This window comes from Myxine glutinosa, chromosome 10 (genome assembly GCF_964187855.1).
Source record: "Myxine glutinosa chromosome 10, kmMyxGlut1.1, whole genome shotgun sequence".
Classification (NCBI taxonomy): Eukaryota; Metazoa; Chordata; class Myxini; order Myxiniformes; family Myxinidae; genus Myxine; species Myxine glutinosa.
The window spans coordinates 57,394,285-57,415,141 of record NC_136270.1 but is presented as its reverse complement, the minus strand read 5'-3'; the positions used below and the strand labels follow the sequence as shown (position 1 = coordinate 57,415,141).

Here is a 20,857-nt window from a genome sequence, read left to right as displayed (position 1 = left end):
TTCCCCTGATCATGCATCCCGCTCTTTCCCCTGATCATGCATCCCGCTCTTTCCGCTGATCATGCATTCCGCTCTTTCCCCTGATCATGCATCCCGGTCTTTCCCCTGATCATGCATCCCGCTCTTTCCCCTGATCATGCATTCCGCTCTTTCCCCTGATCATGCATCCCGCTCTTTCCCCTGATCATGCATCCCGCTCTTTCCCCTGATCATGCATCCCGCTCTTTCCCCTGATCATGCATCCCGCTCTTTCCCCTGATCATGCATCCCGCTCTTTCCCCTGATCATGCATCCCGCTCTTTCCCCTGATCATGCATCCTGTTCTTTCCCCTGATCATGCATCCCGCTCTTTCCCCTGATCATGCATCCCGCTCTTTCCCCTGATCATGCATCCCGCTCTTTCCCCTGATCATGCATCCCGCTCTTTCCCCTGATCATGCATCCCGCTCTTTCCCCTGATCATGCATCCCGCTCTTTCCCCTGATCATGCATCCCGTTCTTTCCCCTGATCATGCATCCCGCTCTTTCCCCTGATCATGCATCCCGTTCTTTCCCCTGATCATGCATCCCGCTCTTTCCCCTGATCATGCATCCCGCTCTTTCCCCTGATCATGCATCCCGCTCTTTCCCCTGATCATGCATCCCGCTCTTTCCCCTGATCATGCATCCCGCTCTTTCCCCTGATCATGCATCCCGCTCTTTCCCCTGATCATGCATCCCGCTCTTTCCCCTGATCATGCATCCCGCTCTTTCCCCTGATCATGCATCCCGTTCTTTCCCCTGATCATGCATCCCGTTCTTTCCCCTGATCATGCATCCCGATCTTTCCCCTGCTCATGCATCCCGCTCTTTCCCCTGATCATGCATCCCGCTCTTTCCCCTGATCATGCATCCCGTTCTTTCCCCTGATCATGCATCCCGTTCTTTCCCCTGATCATGCATCCTGCTCTTTCCCCTGCTCATGCATCCCGCTCTTTCCCCTGATCATGCATCCCGCTCTTTCCCCTGATCATGCATCCCGCTCTTTCCCCTGCTCATGCATCCCGCTCTTTCCCCTGCTCATGCATCCCGCTCTTTCCCCTGATCATGCATCCCGCTCTTTCCCCTGCTCATGCATCCCGCTCTTTCCCCTGATCATGCATCCCGCTCTTTCCCCTGATCATGCATCCCGCTCTTTCCCCTGATCATGCATCCCGCTCTTTGCTCTTGTTTGTTTGTCAATGTTGAAATAATTTTTTGGTGTTTAATAGTTTCTTTGTGAACACAAATCTTTACCGGACGACTTCGCTCTGTTCATCATCTTCAGCATACCTGGTGTTGGCCTAATGGTTAGGGCGGCGGGTTTGGGATCCGAAGGTCCTGAGTTCCAAATCCTGTTTAATTAACACCGGGTGGGGCTGACTCAGCCTGTCATCCTTCCGAGGTCGACAAAATGAGTACCAGATAACTGGTTATAGAAATGAGTACCAGATAACTGGTTATAGAGATGAGTACCAGATAACTGGTTATAGAAATGAGTACCAGATAACTGGTTATAGAGATGAGTACCAGATAACTGGTTATAGAGATGAGTACCAGATAACTGGTTATAGAGATGAGTACCAGATAACTGGTTATAGAGATGAGTACCAGATAACTGGTTATAGAGATGAGTACCAGATAACTGGTTATAGAGATGAGTACCAGATAACTGGTTATAGAGATAAGTACCAGATAACTGGTTATAGAGATGAGTACCAGATAACTGGTTATAGAGATGAGTACCAGATAACTGGTTATAGAGATGAGTACCAGATAACTGGTTATAGAGATGAGTACCAGATAACTGGTTATAGAAATGAGTACCAGATAACTGGTTATAGAGATGAGTACCAGATAACTGGTTATAGAGATGAGTTCCAGATAACTGGTTATAAAGATGAGTACCAGATAACTGGTTATAGAGATGAGTACCAGATAACTTGTTATAAAGATGAGTACCAGATAACTTGTTATAAAGATGAGTACCAGATAACTGGTTATAGAGATGAGTACCAGATAACTGGTTATAGAGATGAGTACCAGATAACTGGTTATAGAGATGAGTACCAGATAACTGGTTATAGAGATGAGTACCAGATAACTGGTTATAGAGATGAGTACCAGATAACTGGTTATAGAGATGAGTACCAGATAACTGGTTATAGAGATGAGTACCAGATAACTGGTTATAGAGATGAGTACCAGATAACTGGTTATAGAGATGAGTACCAGATAACTGGTTATAGAAATGAGTACCAGATAACTGGTTATAGAAATGAGTACCAGATAACTGGTTATAGAGATGAGTACCAGATAACTGGTTATAGAAATGAGTACCAGATAACTGGTTATAGAAATGAGTACCAGATAACTGGTTATAGAAATGAGTACCAGATAACTGGTTATAGAAATGAGTACCAGATAACTGGTTATAGAAATGAGTACCAGATAACTGGTTATAGAGATGAGTACCAGTTAACTGGTTATAGAGATGAGTACCAGATAACTGGTTATAGAGATGAGTACCAGATAACTGGTTATAGAGATGAGTACCAGATAACTGGTTATAGAGATGAGTACCAGATAACTGGTTATAGAGATGAGTACCAGATAACTGGTTATAGAGATGAGTACCAGATAACTGGTTATAGAGATGAGTACCAGATAACTGGTTATAGAGATGAGTACCAGATAACTGGTTATAGAGATGAGTACCAGATAACTGGTTATAGAGATGAGTACCAGATAACTGGTTATAGAAATGAGTACCAGATAACTGGTTATAGAAATGAGTACCAGATAACTGGTTATAGAGATGAGTACCAGATAACTGGTTATAGAAATGAGTACCAGATAACTGGTTATAGAAATGAGTACCAGATAACTGGTTATAGAAATGAGTACCAGATAACTGGTTATAGAAATGAGTACCAGATAACTGGTTATAGAAATGAGTACCAGATAACTGGTTATAGAGATGAGTACCAGATAACTGGTTATAGAGATGAGTACCAGATAACTGGTTATAGAGATGAGTACCAGATAACTGGTTATAGAAATGAGTACCAGATAACTGGTTATAGAGATGAGTACCAGATAACTGGTTATAGAGATGAGTACCAGTTAACTGGTTATAGAGATGAGTACCAGATAACTGGTTATAGAGATGAGTACCAGATAACTGGTTATGGAAATGAGTACCAGATAACTTATTATAGAAATGAGTACCAGATAACTGGTTATAGAGATGAGTACCAGATAACTGGTTAATGGTTATAGAGATGAGTATCAGATAACTGGTTATAGAGATGAGTACCAGATAACTGGTTATAGAAATGAGTACCAGATAACTGGTTATAGAAATGAGTACCAGATAACTGGTTATAGAGATGAGTACCAGATAACTGGTTATAGAGATGAGTACCAGATAACTGGTTATAGAGATGAGTACCAGATAACTGGTTATAGAGATGAGTACCAGATAACTGGTTATAGAGATGAGTACCAGATAACTGGTGATAGAAATGAGTACCAGATAACTGGTTATAGAGATAAGTACCAGATAACTGGTTATTGAGATGAGTACCAGATAACTAGTTATTGAGATGAGTACCAGATAACTGGTTATAGAAATGAGTACCAGATAACTGGTTATAGAAATGAGTACCAGATAACTGGTTATAGAGATGAGTACCAGATAACTGGTTATAGAAATGAGTACCAGATAACTGGTTATAGAAATGAGTACCAGATAACTGGTTATAGAGATGAGTACCAGATAACTGGTTATAGAAATGAGTACAAGATAACTGGTTATAGAGATGAGTACCAGATAACTGGTTATAGAAATGAGTACCAGATAACTGGTTATAGAGATGAGTACCAGATAACTGGTTATAGAGATGAGTACCGGATAACTGGTTATAGAGATGAGTACCAGATAACTGGTTATAGAGATGAGTACCAGATAACTGGTTATAGAAATGAGTACCAGATAACTGGTTATAGAGATGAGTACCAGATAACTGGTTATAGAAATGAGTACAAGATAACTGGTTATAGAGATGAGTACCAGATAACTGGTTATAGAAATGAGTACCAGATAACTGGTTATAGAGATGAGTACCAGATAACTGGTTATAGAGATGAGTACCGGATAACTGGTTATAGAGATGAGTACCAGATAACTGGTTATAGAGATGTGTACCAGATAACTGGTTATAGAGATGAGTACCAGATAACTGGTTATAGAGATGAGTACCAGATAACTGGTTATAGAGATGAGTACCAGATAACTGGTTATAGAGATGAGTACCAGATAACTGGTTATAGAGATGAGTACCAGATAACTGGTTATAGAGATAAGTACCAGATAACTGGTTATAGAGATGAGTACCAGATAACTGGTTATAGAGATGAGTACCAGATAACTGGTTATAGAGATGAGTACCAGATAACTGGTTATAGAGATGAGTACCAGATAACTGGTTATAGAGATGAGTACCAGATAACTGGTTATAGAGATGAGTACCAGATAACTGGTTATAGAAATGAGTACCAGATAACTGGTTATAGAAATGAGTACCAGATAACTGGTTATAGAGATGAGTACCAGATAACTGGTTATAGAAATGAGTACAAGATAACTGGTTATAGAGATGAGTACCAGATAACTGGTTATAGAGATGAGTACCAGATAACTGGTTATTGAGATGAGTACCAGATAACTGGTTATTGAGATGAGTACCAGATAACTGGTTATAGAAATGAGTACCAGATAACTGGTTATAGAGATGAGTACCAGATAACTGGTTATAGAGATGAGTACCAGATAACTGGTTATAGAAATGAGTACCAGATAACTGGTTATAGAAATGAGTACCAGATAACTGGTTATAGAAATGAGTACCAGATAACTGGTTATAGAAATGAGTACCAGATAACTGGTTATAGAAATGAGTACCAGATAACTGGTTATAGAGATGAGTACCAGATAACTGGTTATAGAAATGAGTACCAGATAACTGGTTATAGAGATGAGTACCAGATAACTGGTTATAGAAATGAGTACAAGATAACTGGTTATAGAGATGAGTACCAGATAACTGGTTATAGAAATGAGTACCAGATAACTGGTTATAGAGATGAGTACCAGATAACTGGTTATAGAAATGAGTACAAGATAACTGGTTATAGAGATGAGTACCAGATAACTGGTTATAGAAATGAGTACCAGATAACTGGTTATAGAGATGAGTACCAGATAACTGGTTATAGAGATGAGTACCGGATAACTGGTTATAGAGATGAGTACCAGATAACTGGTTATAGAGATGTGTACCAGATAACTGGTTATAGAGATGAGTACCAGATAACTGGTTATAGAGATGAGTACCAGATAACTGGTTATAGAGATGAGTACCAGATAACTGGTTATAGAGATGAGTACCAGATAACTGGTTATAGAGATGAGTACCAGATAACTGGTTATAGAGATAAGTACCAGATAACTGGTTATAGAGATGAGTACCAGATAACTGGTTATAGAGATGAGTACCAGATAACTGGTTATAGAGATGAGTACCAGATAACTGGTTATAGAGATGAGTACCAGATAACTGGTTATAGAGATGAGTACCAGATAACTGGTTATAGAGATGAGTACCAGATAACTGGTTATAGAAATGAGTACCAGATAACTGGTTATAGAAATGAGTACCAGATAACTGGTTATAGAGATGAGTACCAGATAACTGGTTATAGAAATGAGTACAAGATAACTGGTTATAGAGATGAGTACCAGATAACTGGTTATAGAGATGAGTACCAGATAACTGGTTATTGAGATGAGTACCAGATAACTGGTTATAGAAATGAGTACCAGATAACTGGTTATAGAAATGAGTACCAGATAACTGGTTATAGAAATGAGTACCAGATAACTGGTTATAGAAATGATTACCAGATAACTGGTTATAGAAATGAGTACCAGATAACTGGTTATAGAAATGAGTACCAGATAACTGGTTATAGAAATGATTACCAGATAACTGGTTATAGAAATGAGTACCAGATAACTGGTTATAGAGATGAGTACCAGATAACTGGTTATAGAAATGAGTACCAGATAACTGGTTATAGAAATGAGTACCAGATAACTGGTTATAGAAATGAGTACCAGATAACTGGTTATAGAAATGATTACCAGATAACTGGTTATAGAAATGAGTACCAGATAACTGGTTATCGAGAGACATTGCATCAGCGGCAGACGCGCCCACATGAAAATGATGCAACCAGCAGCCGGGTAGCTGCACACGAACCACCACCATCATCTTCAGCAGGTAGACAACAGCAGGGTTGTGACATACTTTATCAACACAAGAACAAGACTGTGTCCCGTGCATTTCAGGCCCCGAGAACGCCACATACATCATGAGGTTGAACAGTTATTGCATTTGTAAATAAACATAGGGGCAATACACCTGGCGCTCACCTGGTAGAATAAATAGTATACTGCACTGACTAAAGGTATTTCAAACCAATATCAATGGTTGCTGGAAGACAGGGCAGCATGTAGAATCGTACTAACATAATCATAAGACTTTAAACAAACAAAAAAATACCTATTTTGGGGGCAACCCCCCTCCGACCCCGTGTACTTCCTCAGACCCCAATTTTTCCAGGGCCTTGAACAAACATTGGTAGATCACGGGTGATGAAGGTTGTGGTGAAGTTTCATAGAAATATTGTGTGTAGTTTCAGAGGAAAAAGCAAATACCTATTTTGGGGGGTTAAACCTGGATTCTTTTGACCCCCGGTAAACCCCCTTAGACACCGATCTTTTTTTATTCCATGAACAAACGTTCGTCACAACACAAATATAATTTGTGCGAAATTTTGTCACAAACCCATCAGCGGTTTTGGAGAAAAAGTTTCAAGTGTTTACAGACTGACGGAGGACACGCCATCGCATAAGCTCCCCTGAACTTCGTTCCAGGTGTGCTAAAAAGCAGGGATGGATGCTCTACTGGAACAGGTTGTCTGGTTGTAAGCACTAGCTTCCTGGTATCGTTATTTACGGTATCGCTTCAGCTGCTGTGTATGCAGGACGTTCAATCCCAATGTTGTTCAGGAGTACTTGGGGATTTGAAAGAAATGTTTTCCATGCTTGCTTCATTCTAATGCCATACTTTCTGCTACCTCTATCCCAGCCCGTCACTGCATGGGAAGCAGGGAGGTTTCTGTGGATAGGCATATGTAGATCAATCTCATGTACCTTGACAAAAAGGTGCTGCTTCCCAGTTCCCTGTTCCGGATTGAAACCAACCTTCCTTACTGAGCTGACTGACAAAGTGTACAAGTAGCAGCAGGACACCTCTGTCTCAGCAAACAACAAGCAGCCTCTCACATCCCTCCCGAAAAGCATCGATCCCATGAAGAATTAATCTTCTTGAATCTTGGTACACTGAATCTTGTGGTGAGGCAGTTGCCCTGAAACAACTTGCCTTTGCCTCTTGGAAGGCAAATCCAACTGAAGGCAATCTCAGTTCCTTCCACCAAGCTCGGAACAAGTGTGTGTCTACCCTCAGGAGTGCCAGGAAGCGCTATCTCTCCACAATCAAGATTGAACTCTCAAACCTGTCTCCTTCCTCCAAATCCTGGTGGTGTCTGGTCAAATCCGTTTCTGGTGTTTGTTCCCCCACCATCCCCTCCCTTACCTCAAATGGCTACACAGTTGACACCGCACGTGACAAAGCCGAATGCCTCAACTCTGTGTTTGCCTCAAAATCTTGTGTCCCAAACCCATCTCTCTCTGTTCCCACCTTACCCAGTCGAACCCAACTGCTCCTGGACTCTGTGTCCTTCTCTCCTGACAAGATGGAGAAGTTTTTGTCAAACCTCGACTCTGATTCTGCAACTGGACCAGATGGCATCAGCCCACGGGACCTGAAATCCTGCTCTGCCGCTCTATCTCACCCTCTCTCTGTTCTCTTCACCCTCCCTTTTGCTCAAGGTCATCTGCCAGCATCTTGGAAATCAGCAAACATCACCGCTTTACACAAAAAATGTGCAAAAACAGAACCTTGCAACTACAGACCAATCAGCCTGCTCCCAATTATCAGCAAAGTCATGGAATCCATCATTGCTTCGGATATCTCTTCGGATTGCCCTCTAAATATTGTGTCCCAAACCCATCCCTCTCTGTACCCACCGTACCCAGTCATACCCAGCTGCTCCTGGACTCTGTGTCCTTTCCTCCTGACAAAGTGGAAAAGTTTCTGTCAACCCTCGACTCTGATTCTGCAACTGGACCAGATGGCATCAGCCCACGGGTCCTAAAATCCTGTTCTTCCGCTCTTTCACTCCCTCTCTCTGTTCTATTCACCCTCTCTTTTGCTCAAGGTCATCTGCCATCTGCTTGGAAATCTGCCAACATCACCGCTTTGCACAAAAAAGGTGCAAAAACAGATCCCAGCAACTACAGACCAATCAGCCTTCTCCCAATTATCAGCAAAGTCTTGGAATCAATCATTGCTTCAGATATGAAATCTTTCCTCTTCTCCAATGGCTTGATCTCTGATCATCAATTTGGTTTCAGACCTGGTCACTCGACTCTGGACATGCTGCTTCTGCTTTCTCAACAATGGATGGAGGTCCTCAATGCCAAACAGGAAATTAGAGCCGTCTCCCTTGACATATCACGTGCCTTCGATACGGTCTGGCACCCCGCTCTGCTCACCAAACTCTCCTCTTTTGGTATCCATGGAAATCTCCACGCATGGCTGGCGGACTTCCTCTCTAGTCGTAGTCAACGTGTGGCCCTGAATGGGTTTCTCTCATCTCCTCTTCCTGTTCAGCCTGGAGTTCCCCAAGGCAGTGTTCTGGGCCCTGTGCTTTTTCTGGTCTTCATCAATGATCTCTCTGACTCTCTTGAAAATCCTCTCTATCTCTTTGCTGATGACTCTACTCTCTGTCGCTCCATTCTTCATCCCTCAGATCGGCAGTCTGCAGCCTCCTCACTCTCTGCAGACCTGGACAAAATCACAGACTGGGCAAACAAGTGGAACATGTCTTTCAATCCTGACAAATCTCACACTCTTACGATGTCTCTCCGAAAAGACCGACTGGACAACCCTCCCATCCACTTGCTGAATAATCCTCTCCAAGAAGTTCTGTCACTCAAGCTTTTGGGTCTCACTATCTGCCATGATCTTTCCTGGGAAAACCACATTTCAAATCTGGCCTCCAAAGCCAGTCGCCGACTGGGCATCCTCCGTCGTGCGAAGTCCTTCCTTGGCACACCTGAGCTCCTCACCACATACAAGGCTTTCATCCGCAGCTCAATGGAATACTGCTCTCCCCTCTGGGCTGGTGCTCCTGCCTGACACCTAGCTCGTCTTCACGCTGTTGAAACCAAAGCATTCAGAATCATTGGAATCTCCCGCGATGAAACTAACTCCAAGGGCCTCTCACGCACTCACCGCAGGCAGGTTAGTGTTCTTTCCGTCCTTTACCGAATCTTCTCTGGCCTTGCCCCCCCCAGCTCTCTCTGGGCTCTGTCCTGCAAATATTCCTACAGGTCGCACAAGATCTTCCTGCAACCCTCTTATGGTTAAACTGCCAAAATCAAGACTCTCTGCTCACCTTCACTCCTTCATTCCTCTTTTCTCCCGCCCCTGGAACAAACTCCCTCACTCTCTTCAATCCCACTCCACCCTCCAGGTCTTTAAAACAGCTGTTCACCACCATCTCTTATCTTCCCCCATCCAAAACCTTGATCTTTTCTACCCCCGCTAATTTCACCCCAATTCCACTTTTTTGAAATACCAACTTCTGTCCTGGAAGTCCTTGGTGTCCTTGTGTTTTATACTTCACCCACCCCCCCCCCCTTCCCACGCCTCCTCGCCCCAAGCCCTCTCCCTCCCACACATCTCCCTGCTCTTAAATGTTGTGTGCCCTCAAGTGTTTGTGTGCTTCCCCTTCTCTTGTCTTTCGCTCCATCTTTTTATCTATTTTGTTTGTCTGGTTGATGTGTTTGTGAAGTAAATGTCAGCTCTTTCACGAGCCTCGATTCAGTATACAAATTTTTTTTTTTTTTTTTTTAAATCAAATCCTTCCTCTTCTCCAATCGCTTGATCTCTGATCATCAATTTCGAGTCAGTCCAGGTCATTCTACTCTGGACATGTTGCTTCTGCTGTCTCAGCAATGGATGGAGGTCCTCAATGCCAAACAGGAAATCAGAACTTTCTCCCTTGACATATCACGTGCCCTCAATACGGTCTGGCACCCAGCTCTGCTCACCAAACTCTCCTCCTATGGTATCCATGGAAATCTCCACTCATGGCTTGCGGACTTCCTCTCTGGTGGTAGTCAACGTGTGGCCCTGAATGGATTTCTCTCATCTCCCCCGTCCTGTTCTGGCTGAAGTTCCCCAAGGTAGTGTTCTGGGCCCTGTGCTTTTTCTGGTCTTCATCAATGATCTCTCCAACTCTCTGGAAAATCCTCTCTATCTCTCTGCTGATGACTCCACTTTGCTGATGACGCCAGACAGAAGCCAAACAGTTCAATCTTGGTTTCATCAGACCACAGAATCTTGTTTCTCACAGTCTGAGAGTCCTTTAGGTGCTTTTTTGCAAACTCCAAGCGGGCTTTCATGTGTCTTTCACTGAGGAGAGGCTTCCCTCTGGCCACTCTGCCATAAAGCCCAGATCGGTGAAGTGTTGCAGTGATGGTTGTCCTTCTGGAAGTTTCTCCCATCTCCACACAGGATCTCTGGAGCTCAGCAAGAGTGACCATCGGGTTCTTCGTCACCTCTCTTACCAAGGCCCTCCTCCCCCAATTGGTCAGTTTGGCCGGGCGGCCAGCTCTAGGAAGAGTCCTGGTTGTTCCAAACTTCTCCCATTTAAGAATTATGGAGGCCACTGTGCTCTTGGGAACCTTCACTGCAGCAGAGATTTTTTTGGTCGGCTTCCCCAGATCTGTGCCTCGACACAATCCCGTCTCTGAGCTCTGCAGGCAGTTCCTTCGACCTCATGGCTTGGTTTTTGCTCTGATATGCATTGTCAGCTGTGAGACCTCATATAGACAGGTGTGTGCCTTTCCAAATCATGTCCAATCAATTGAATTTACCACAGGTGGACTCCAATCAAGGTGTAGAAACATCTCAAAGATGATCAAGAGAAATGGGAGGAACCTGAGCTAAATTTCAAGTGTCACAGCAAAGGGTGTGTCAATGATACTTATGTCAATGTGATATTTCAGTTTTTTATTTTTAATAAATCTGCAAAACTTTCTAAAATCCTGTTTTCTCTTTGTCATTATGGGGTATTGAGTGTAGATTGATGAGGGAAAAAATGAATTTAAACGATTTCCGCATAAGGCTGCAACATAACAAAATGTGAAAAAGTGAAGGGGTCTGAATACTTTCTGAATGCACTGTATGTAATAAACGGGCCTGATGAGACAATCAGACAGAGCGGGCAAAAACTTCTCACCAATAGAGTATTCAAGAATAAACTCACCAACTTTCTCTTGAAAGAGTGGGGTAAAGATCATTACTGGAATATCTTTGGTTGAAAGACCTTGCTTGCTTCTTTCGGTGGTGAATGCTTCCAGTACGTCCCCGAGGAGCACCATCACGTCACTAACCAGCCCAGCACACGTCCAAGGCGACCATGAAGAGGCCGATATGCTGATTGCTTTCCATATCGCAAATATTACAGCAGGGAATGTCATGGTGAGGGCATCCGACACCGATGTCTTTGTGATACTGATTGGTGCCCTTGGACAGCAACGCAGAGAAGTCCGGTCGATGGCCAACACCATCATGGACTGCGGGATGGGAAACAGCAGGAGGTATATCAACGTGACCAACATTGCTGACGTCCTTGAAGAGCGCAAACCTGGACTTCCCAGAGCACTACTCGGATACCATGCCTTCACTGGATGAGACTTCACCTCGGCCTTTTACAGGTAGGCACAAGATATTTGCGTTTGAATAAAATGTCTTTGTCAAAGTAAAATCATTGGAGCAGTGGTTGAATGGTTACATTTGGATTTTGTACTTGATGTTTTCAGAAAGGCAAAAGTAAACCTCTCGATGTCGTAGAGAAGGACAAAACTGGCTGCTATGTCAACCTCTTCTTCAGTACGGGTGAGGTGGATGGAAGTGTTGATCCGGATGTCGCATCAGAGTTGGTCTGCCGCATGTACGGACAAAGCAAGACTCGAGATGTCAATGAAGCACGATACAACAAACTGATGCAAATGACTGGCAAAGTTGATCAGGTAATTAAGGCAGGAGAAACTGAGAATATGATCATCATCATAAAATCAGAATACCTCACAACACCTCTAATCATGCCTTTCATTGACTTTCAGGAGAATCCACTGGTAAACATCAAACGGATTGACTGTGCCCTGCTGCCACCTTCTCGTCGGACCCTTGACATGAAGATTCGACGAACGCAGTATGTAACAGCATTGTGGACACATGCTGGGACAGCATCTCCTGGGGACGGTTTGTCACCAACCGATTATGGATGGTCTGTGAATGACAACATCCTGAAGCCAACTTGGTTTGAAGGGCCAGTCATACCAGACAGTTTGTTTGCGAATGGCAGAAACAACGCAGAGGACATGGAGGTCGTAGGTGACAGCGAGTCGGAGTTGGAAGTAGAAAGTAAAAAAAAAACATAACCACCTTTAGAGGCCATTTTTCCCCGCAAAGCGGGGGTTGGCCTTTTTCGGGAACCGTGGTTGTTGTTGTTTTTCGGTCCCCTTTTGTAAGCAATGTTTTACGGCCGGATGCCCTTCCTGCCGCCAACCCTTTTTGCCGCCTTTAACGACAAGCAGGGAATTACCAGTGAACTGGTACTCAATTAGCCGACCTCGGAAGGATGACAGGCTGAGTCAACCCCCCTGGCGTTAATTCAGCAATCGACCGGGATTCGAACCCAGGTATCCTTGGATCCTAAGCCGGCACCCTAGCCGCTAGCCCAACACCAGGGTTAGAAAGTATTGGAAGTAGAAAGTATTGATGGATTATTGAGAGATTCAGATGGCGAAGCATGGAGTGAAGAATCAGAGAAGGGAGACGGGGATTACTGATAGGAGACCACTCGAGAGAATTTGAAATTTGTTTGAATGAATGGCGGACATCTGCTTGTGGTCATTCATGTGGGCTATACAGTACCGTATTATGATGAACATTTTTCAGTCACTTTCATCAGGATTGGTAACTCATGAGCTCAGATCTAGTTCTGTATTTTGAGGTTGGTGAGGGGGGTTCTGGGTGTCTGGCAGGTGTCATACTCCACCACAGAAAATGTCCCGTGGCCATTCATTATTTTCTTTTCTTTATTTGCCTCATTCGAGGGACTTAATTTTTTCATCACATGATAATCACATTACAAAACATAAATATTCAGATAAATGAAATCGAACTCTGTACCGTGGCATGTCAAACAATCTTTCTACCTGGCTTCTGTCATGTCTTTCGTTTGGTTTACTGTTCAAATATAATATCAGTTCAGATTTCAACTCGTGCAAAACAGCTCTGGCATGCGTTTTAGTACCGAAGCTCATCGTTGTGTTTTAGTACCAAAGCTCATCGTTGTTGCCATAGATTAAATACATCAGGTTCTATCTTTTTTTTGTTTTTTTTCTCTACAGTCAATGAGTAGAAGTGTTTTGTTTTCATGTTTAAAACATTGATACCATCTCCAGTTGACATTTCTATAAATTGTTCCCCTGATTAATCCATACCTGTTTCAGCAGTACGCAATTTATCCAACCATAATATCGGAAACGCTTTCTTTAATTTTACGAACTTAAAGGGAAATAATAGTTTCGGCAACTATTACATTTAACAGATAACGTCAGCGTCTTTACAATACCCACGACAATTGACGTGTTATACCTTACAAATCCCTGTTTTTCCCATGACTTGAAATAAAACATCTGATTTTCAAAAGTTATGTTGCTGTTATTCCATAGTATTTTATTCTCAATTTTATTATCATCAGGTTAACTCACAAGCTGATCTAGCTCAATGTTGGGGTGGCAACATTCGTGGGTGTCTGGCGGGCACAACCCACCACTGAAAATGTCTGGCAGTGGTCATTCATGATATCTGGGACTACGCCGAACATTTTCCAGTAGGTTTCATCAGGTTAACTCACAGCTGATCTAGCTTAATTTTGGGGTCCTTTTCTAATGGCCCTTCTGACCACACCCACCGGAATGTGCCCGGCAGACGTCCATTTCCTTACCTGGACATGCATATGGACCATTGCCATATACATGAAAATTGGTTAACTTTCCAGCTAGGTTGACCCCCAAGGGCTCCCGGACTATAGGTGAAACTCGCGGTTATCGTAGCCCACCGTGTACAGTCACATGTACCGCAGGGAACAATCTTCTCACCTGTATAGGTGGAGAGTCCATAGATTGTAGGTTTCAGGTAGGGCCGGTCAGCATCACTCCACAGGTTTGTGAAAACAGCATGGCTGATGAGCGAGACGGCTGCACCAGTGTCGACCTCCATTTGCAATGGTCGATTGTTGACGACAACAGTGGCAAGAAGAGGTTCCCGCTTATGGTGAGAATCAATATGAAACAGGTCACACGATTCTGAGCTGTTGGAAACAGAGCTCACCTGGTCAAGCTCAGGTTCCTCCGAACCGATAAACTGATGAATCTTCTTGTCAGCAGCTTTCCCTTTTCCCGATTTGCGAGTGATGCAAGCTGGAGCAATATGGCGAGTTTTCGAACAGAAATGGCAGGTCGCATCTTTGAACCGACACGTCTCTGGAGGGTGCTTTCCGTTGCACCGAAAACATTTGTTGTGGGTTTGAGACTGCACTGGCTTCTGACGAGGAGACTTGTTCCAACGTTTTGGCTGAACATGATCCAACCGATTCACAGCAGGGCTGGTACCAGACGAGCGAGTGGCACCGATGCTTGTAGCGTTGAGTTCAGCACTTTTTTTTTTTCTTTTTTTTTTGTATACTGAATCGAGGCTCGTGAAAGAGCTAACATTTACTTCACAAACAAATCAACCAGACAAACAAAATATATAAAAAGAGGGAGCGGAAAACAAGATGGGGAGAGAAGGGGAAGCACACAAACACAACATTTGAGAGCAGGGAGATGTGTGGAAGGGAGAGGGCTTGGGGGGAGGAGGCGTGGGAAGGGGGGGGGGGGTGGGAGGGAGAAGTATAAAACACAAGGACACCAAGGACTTCCAGGACAGAAGTTGGTATTTCAAAAAAGTGGACTTTCCATGGAAATTGCGGTGTCTCTGGCATTTTGGAAAGTCAGTCTTCTCTCAGCAAGCAGGCGTCTATGAGTGCGGTCATCGGACATGCCAACCACCAGCAAATCAGGGAGCATGTCATCAATCGTGTCCCCAAACTCACACAGATGTGACAGTTTTTTGAGGTGTGCAATGAAGTCTGCGATCGACTGACCTTGCTGCTGTCTGCACATGTAAAAATTAAACCGACACAGGATGACTGAAGGAGATGGATTACAATGTTCCTTCAAAGCAGCCTTGAGCTCTGCATACGTGAGCTCCTGGATTGTCCGAGGACGAATCAGGTTTTTAACGAGTGTGAACTCTGTCCCCCGAAAACGGACAGGAAGACGGCGTTCATCCGGGTTTCGGACAGGAAGACGGCCTTCATCCGGGTTTCGGACAGGAAGACGGCCTTCATCCGGGTTTCGGACAGGAAGACGGCCTTCATCCAGGTTTCGGACAGGAAGACGGCCTTCATCCGGGTTTCGGACAGGAAGACGGCCTTCATCCGGGTTTCGGACAGGAAGACGGCCTTCATCCAGGTTTCGGACAGGAAGACGGCCTTCATCCAGGCTTCCGTCGCGATGCTGTTCGCCTCGAAGTAGAAAGAGAACTGCTCAGAATACGTTTCAAAATCTCCCTCAAGAGGATCAAATTCATAGATTTGGCCGAAAGAAGTCATGGTCTAGAACTCTAGTTGTTTATCCTCGTCGCCATGTAAAGGATCTCGACAGACTATGATCGATTGTTTCACATTTATTGACTCTGCAGATACAGGCCCGATTCACCCCAGCGCCACTCGAGCTGAGCCGTGACTTCCGGAAACGGAAATAAACCCACGGGCACGGTGTCGAAATAAAACGGGGAATATTTGCAGCTCCATACATGATAGTTATCATGTTAATGTGCTGTTGTTACCATGTTCATGTGCTGTCTCCAGAATGTAGACGCTGGTGGAAGCTGAGAATAAAACTCCTTCATCAGACAGAGTCAATATAAAGAATTGATTGTTTCCATGGTCATGTTATTTTGTCGGTTACCTGCTGTATCCAAACACGAGTTCACCCGCTCACAACATGAGCGACAGGGTGGGGCCATGTTATTTTGTCGATTACCTGCTGTATCCAAACACTAGTTCACCCACTCACTACATGAGCGACAGGGTGGGGCCATGTTATTGTCATTTTTATTATTGGCAATTATTATTGCTATTACTTATGTTCGATCAGGTCATTGAAAAGATCAGACTGTGCCTCACCATTCTAAATTCTCTATCATAAAATAGACTTACGTGAGAGTGTTGGGGGGCAGGGCGAGGGGGCAATTTTACAAGTGACAAAATCCCTCGGTATTCCAGCAGATATGTGAAATGTATGAAGGTGTGGTGCTATGCACACACAACTCGTTTGCCAAGAAGGTAGGCTACCACGCGTTGAACAAAACCAAACACTTTATTCAATGCTCGCACGTAAGCACTGGGCGGGCTCGATTTTCGAGCCCGCGTATATGTCCCGAGGCCACGCCTTGCCCTCGGGCGTGGCCGGTCAGCCGAAAGGCGGGGCATGTATTCCAGTTCAACCCTGCGCCTCATGACGCCTTTGCTCCGGGCGTGGCCCGAGCCGTGCTTCCACGCCCGGTCGCTCGCGTCACCCACTGGTGCGCGGAATTATTACCCGCTGGCGTTGTGTCCGCCACAAAGGTATTTATATGCACTTGATGATAAAAGCATGAAATTTGGCAGATGACTAGGGCATGTCCAGAGTAAGAAAACTGGCTATAGGGCCATTGCAAATTTGCTCCATGATGGCTGTGCCAACCACTTTTCCAAACAGGTGGGAACATGCCTTATGAAGTACTTCCAGGTGTCAGGATAATGTAATAAAATGAGTAATCATGGTATTATGTGTTGTTTTCCCCTATGTATGTATGTATGTATGTATGTATGTATGTATGTATGTATGTATGGCCTGGAATTATGCTTACACATACTGTTTATTCTGCTTGCAGGTGATGACCATAACTCATTTCCTACGTCAATCTACATTGTGAACTCTGGTGTTGGTCTAACATTTGATTAGTGTTTGGTGGTGGTCAAACTAAACATCCTGGCTCCTCAGCAGCCTGCAGGGACATCCAGGCGAGCATGTCCAATAGACTGGGACACATGTTTTCTGTGTCAGGAAGAAACTTCCGAGTCACTGATCTGCCCAGCTAATTCAAGGTGAGGTACAGAGGAAACAGGTTACAAAACGATAGCCAACAATCTTCAGGCATTTGGCAGGATTGGCTGTCTGCCAAGAGCAATACCCTCACAAAATATCTCACAACTCGATGATGGTGATGGAATTGAGGCAACACTGCAACATCATAAGGCCAAGTTTCATGACTTGCAGGCTGAAATTCAACAAAACCAAACTGCATAGTGTGGATAAAAGGAAATCATCAGCCAAAGAAAGTACCAGTGCAGAAGTGAGCAAGAAGTTCACCCGTCCGAATACGGGGCAGTCTTCAGCTCTTACTACAAAATGTTTATTCTGTGGTGAATTTGAGGCTGGGGAGACATTGCATGAAGCATCAACATTTGACCTCGATGCTCGAGTCAGGAAATGTGCCCTTCAACTAGAAGACAAATATCTGCTGGCCAAATTGAGTGCTGGTAACTTGATTGCAGAGGAAGCCAAGTACCACGTCAAATGTGTGGTCTCTCTGTATAACAGAGCACGAGAAACAGTCATCCAAAGAGACTGACGTTGATTCCGTTGTGGAAGTGTAACTCATTGGTTGGGACTAGTAACGGAGCAGGTAGTCCAGGTGGTTCATAAGAATGTCAGGAATGTATCTCAGAACATGGAACCTGGGAGTTCCTTTGTCCACCTTTATCACGGCCCCGGGCTAACACACATTCCCAAGCCCGTACTATTGTTTGGACATCGGGATGCAAAGAGGGTGAAGGAACTCCCCAGCAGGGGGGCAAGCATGGATGACCTCGGAGCATTTAGCGGAGAGAGGATTAGCGCGGCGGTGCCCATATAAACGAGAACATACTTTGAGTCAACACACTTGTCATCAGAATCTCTGCCCAAACGGAACGAACGAGTACGGAACGAGGACAGCGCAGATGACCGACCAAAGAAGAACCAATGACTTGAATTACCAAATTCGTTATTGTATTGTAGTTCTTTATTATATTGAAACAAGTGAATTATTAGTTAATAAAGCATTGCTTTTGTAAAAGCTGTTTGGTCATATCGGAGCCTCCTGAGTCCTTTAACATTCCCGAACAATCTGGTGGCCCGTACGGGGATCAATTGGACACATCGGCAAGATCGTTCTGAGAGGTAAGCATGTTCTTGTTCTTGTCCAATATGATGTACGAACGTGGGAATAGTTATTCTGTATATACATGGAGGATGTGGTGTTTGGGCTTCTCCACGCACTATTGGTGCACGGAAGCCCTGATAAGGAAAATGTAGATGAGACCCTTTCGCTCAGGTGCTGTGTAGCGCTGCACAAAGATCCATATGAGTGGGGCCTGGGTGCTGTGTAATTAATTAGTACACAAAGAACCAATTACTAGGGTGCTGAATAAACACAAAAGATCCATTGGAGCGGGACTCCCGGTGCTGTGATTTATTCAAAGAACCAAATGTTTGTAAGAATTAAGATATGATTTGTCGACATTATAAATACTTCAATATATGTAACGATTTTTGTAACGATCGTCCGAGGTGAAGTCCTACAAAATGTCTGCTCGTTCCTTTTTCCTTTGAGTCGTAATCCTGTTGAAATCTCATTACAAATGTGGAATTTATTATGCCGTGTAGTGATAGAGGTCCTTGAATGCGAATCAGGAAAAGTGAATGAGCGGACAAAGTCACGGATGGAACATCGACAAACGGTTTAGCTATTATTCGTGTTTTTCTAGCGATCTGTAAATACGGGTTTTTGCGCTGTGTAAATGAATGTGCCAGTTCGTCTGACACGCGTCATTGAGAAACGCGCGTCTGTAGGCTTGCCTGCAATTGGGACTGTGTGTTGGCGAGGATGCTGGTTATTAAAAGCCTCACTCTGTACTGGAGGCAAATCGACCCATGAAGTGCACCATGGGGCGATTTGTTTGCCGGTTCTGTAAGGCCCGTACACGTGTACAATCGTGTACACTCGTTTGTAGCACTTACAACGTACTTTTGAGTTGCCTGCCCAAATGGTAGGCGACTCGCTTGGCGGAGGAGAGGAAGCGGACAATGGAATTAAATATATATCTTTTCCCCCATTCCAATTTATGATACCGTGACAAAACGGCTTATATCTTTGAAACGGCGAGTTGGATTTAGACAAATGAAACGAAATTGTGTAGGACGGAAACCATGGGTCCAAGGTAAGAAAAAAAAAAGAAAAAAAATTTCCTGCCAATTTTTCCCGCCATTTCTTATAACACCTAAATCTCGTTCGATTAACATATAAATTAATGACAGACAACGCCATCTAATGCCGGTCCAGAATTATTAGGAAAGATGGCGATTGGATGAAAATTGCATACCGACGCCCCAGAAAAAGAAAAAAAAATCGAACATTTTCCCCTCATTGTCCCTCATTGGCCCTCATTTCCATTTCGGCTACCTGTCTCTTGCTCCCGCTCCTTCTCCCTCCCCTCCCTCTAGTTCCCATTGGCGGACGTTTTGCGAGAAGCAAAACGTTTTGCAGGAAGCTTCCAGGAAGCAGAGCCAGTGCTTTTGTTTTTTGTGTTTTCCTCTGCTCCCTGGGCTTGCAGTGCTGTACGTTGTTTCACTTGGGTTGATTTAATTAAATTCCTAAAAGATACATCTTCGGATGAAGCACTTGTGGTTTACTTATGCTATTAGCCAATTGAGTAAGAAAATATTTTGTGATAATCTTTATTGAGTTTAATTATACAATTAATCAATCAATTAGCGTACACCTCTCCCTCCAAATGCAGCCTCTATGACGCGCCGCGGCAATGCCGCGCTGTAGGATATTTAATTATTTGGCATGGGGGCAATGTACTTTGAATGTATCTGCACTTGTTAGTTTTATTTTTACTTTTCACTCTTTCCGTTCATTGTTCTCTTGGTCATGCAATTTTTTTTGAAGACATGTATGTCATGATTATGAGATATAATTACAGGAAATGTGTGCTGTTCTTGTTTGTTGAGTATGAGAAAATTTGGTGCAGGATTCGTGGAATGTTCAAGCCCGGACATGATCATTGAATTTAGTTTGCTGATATATAAATCCCATTCGAATGACAAGTGAACCGAATGAAAATTAAGGATTTTTGAAATTGTTGTTGACTTTTGGCCTATGTGGAATAAAATAGTTGTGGGTTGAACTAGTTGACTGATAAGTAAATCCAATTCAAATTTCAAGTAAATCGAATGAAAATTAAGGATTTTTGAAATTGTTGTTTACTTTTGGCCTATGTTGAATAAAATAGTTGTTGATTGAACTAGTTGACTGATATATAAATCCCATTCGAATGACAAGTGAACCGAATGAAAATTAAGGATTTT

At 43.7% G+C, this 20,857-nt stretch overlaps 1 protein-coding gene across 4 annotated transcripts; it reads left to right on the top strand.

Moving 5' to 3' along the window:
* Positions 1-9,955: 9,955 nt before the first annotated feature.
* LOC137434594 (uncharacterized) lies at positions 9,956-13,978 on the top strand. 4 transcript variants are annotated; one of them, XM_068127788.2, is made up of 3 exons: positions 9,956-11,998; positions 12,108-12,313; positions 12,407-13,978. In XM_068127788.2, the coding sequence occupies exons 1-3, from the start codon at positions 11,959-11,961 to the stop codon at positions 12,722-12,724; spliced, it is 564 nt and encodes a 187-aa protein (XP_067983889.1). In that variant the 5' UTR covers positions 9,956-11,958; the 3' UTR covers positions 12,725-13,978. The 4 variants fall into 4 exon arrangements, with proteins under 4 accessions (XP_067983889.1, XP_067983888.1, XP_067983886.1 ...); XM_068127787.2 differs by having other exon boundaries at positions 12,135-13,972; XM_068127785.2 differs by having other exon boundaries at positions 12,108-13,972.
* The last annotated feature ends 6,879 nt before the right edge of the window (positions 13,979-20,857 follow it).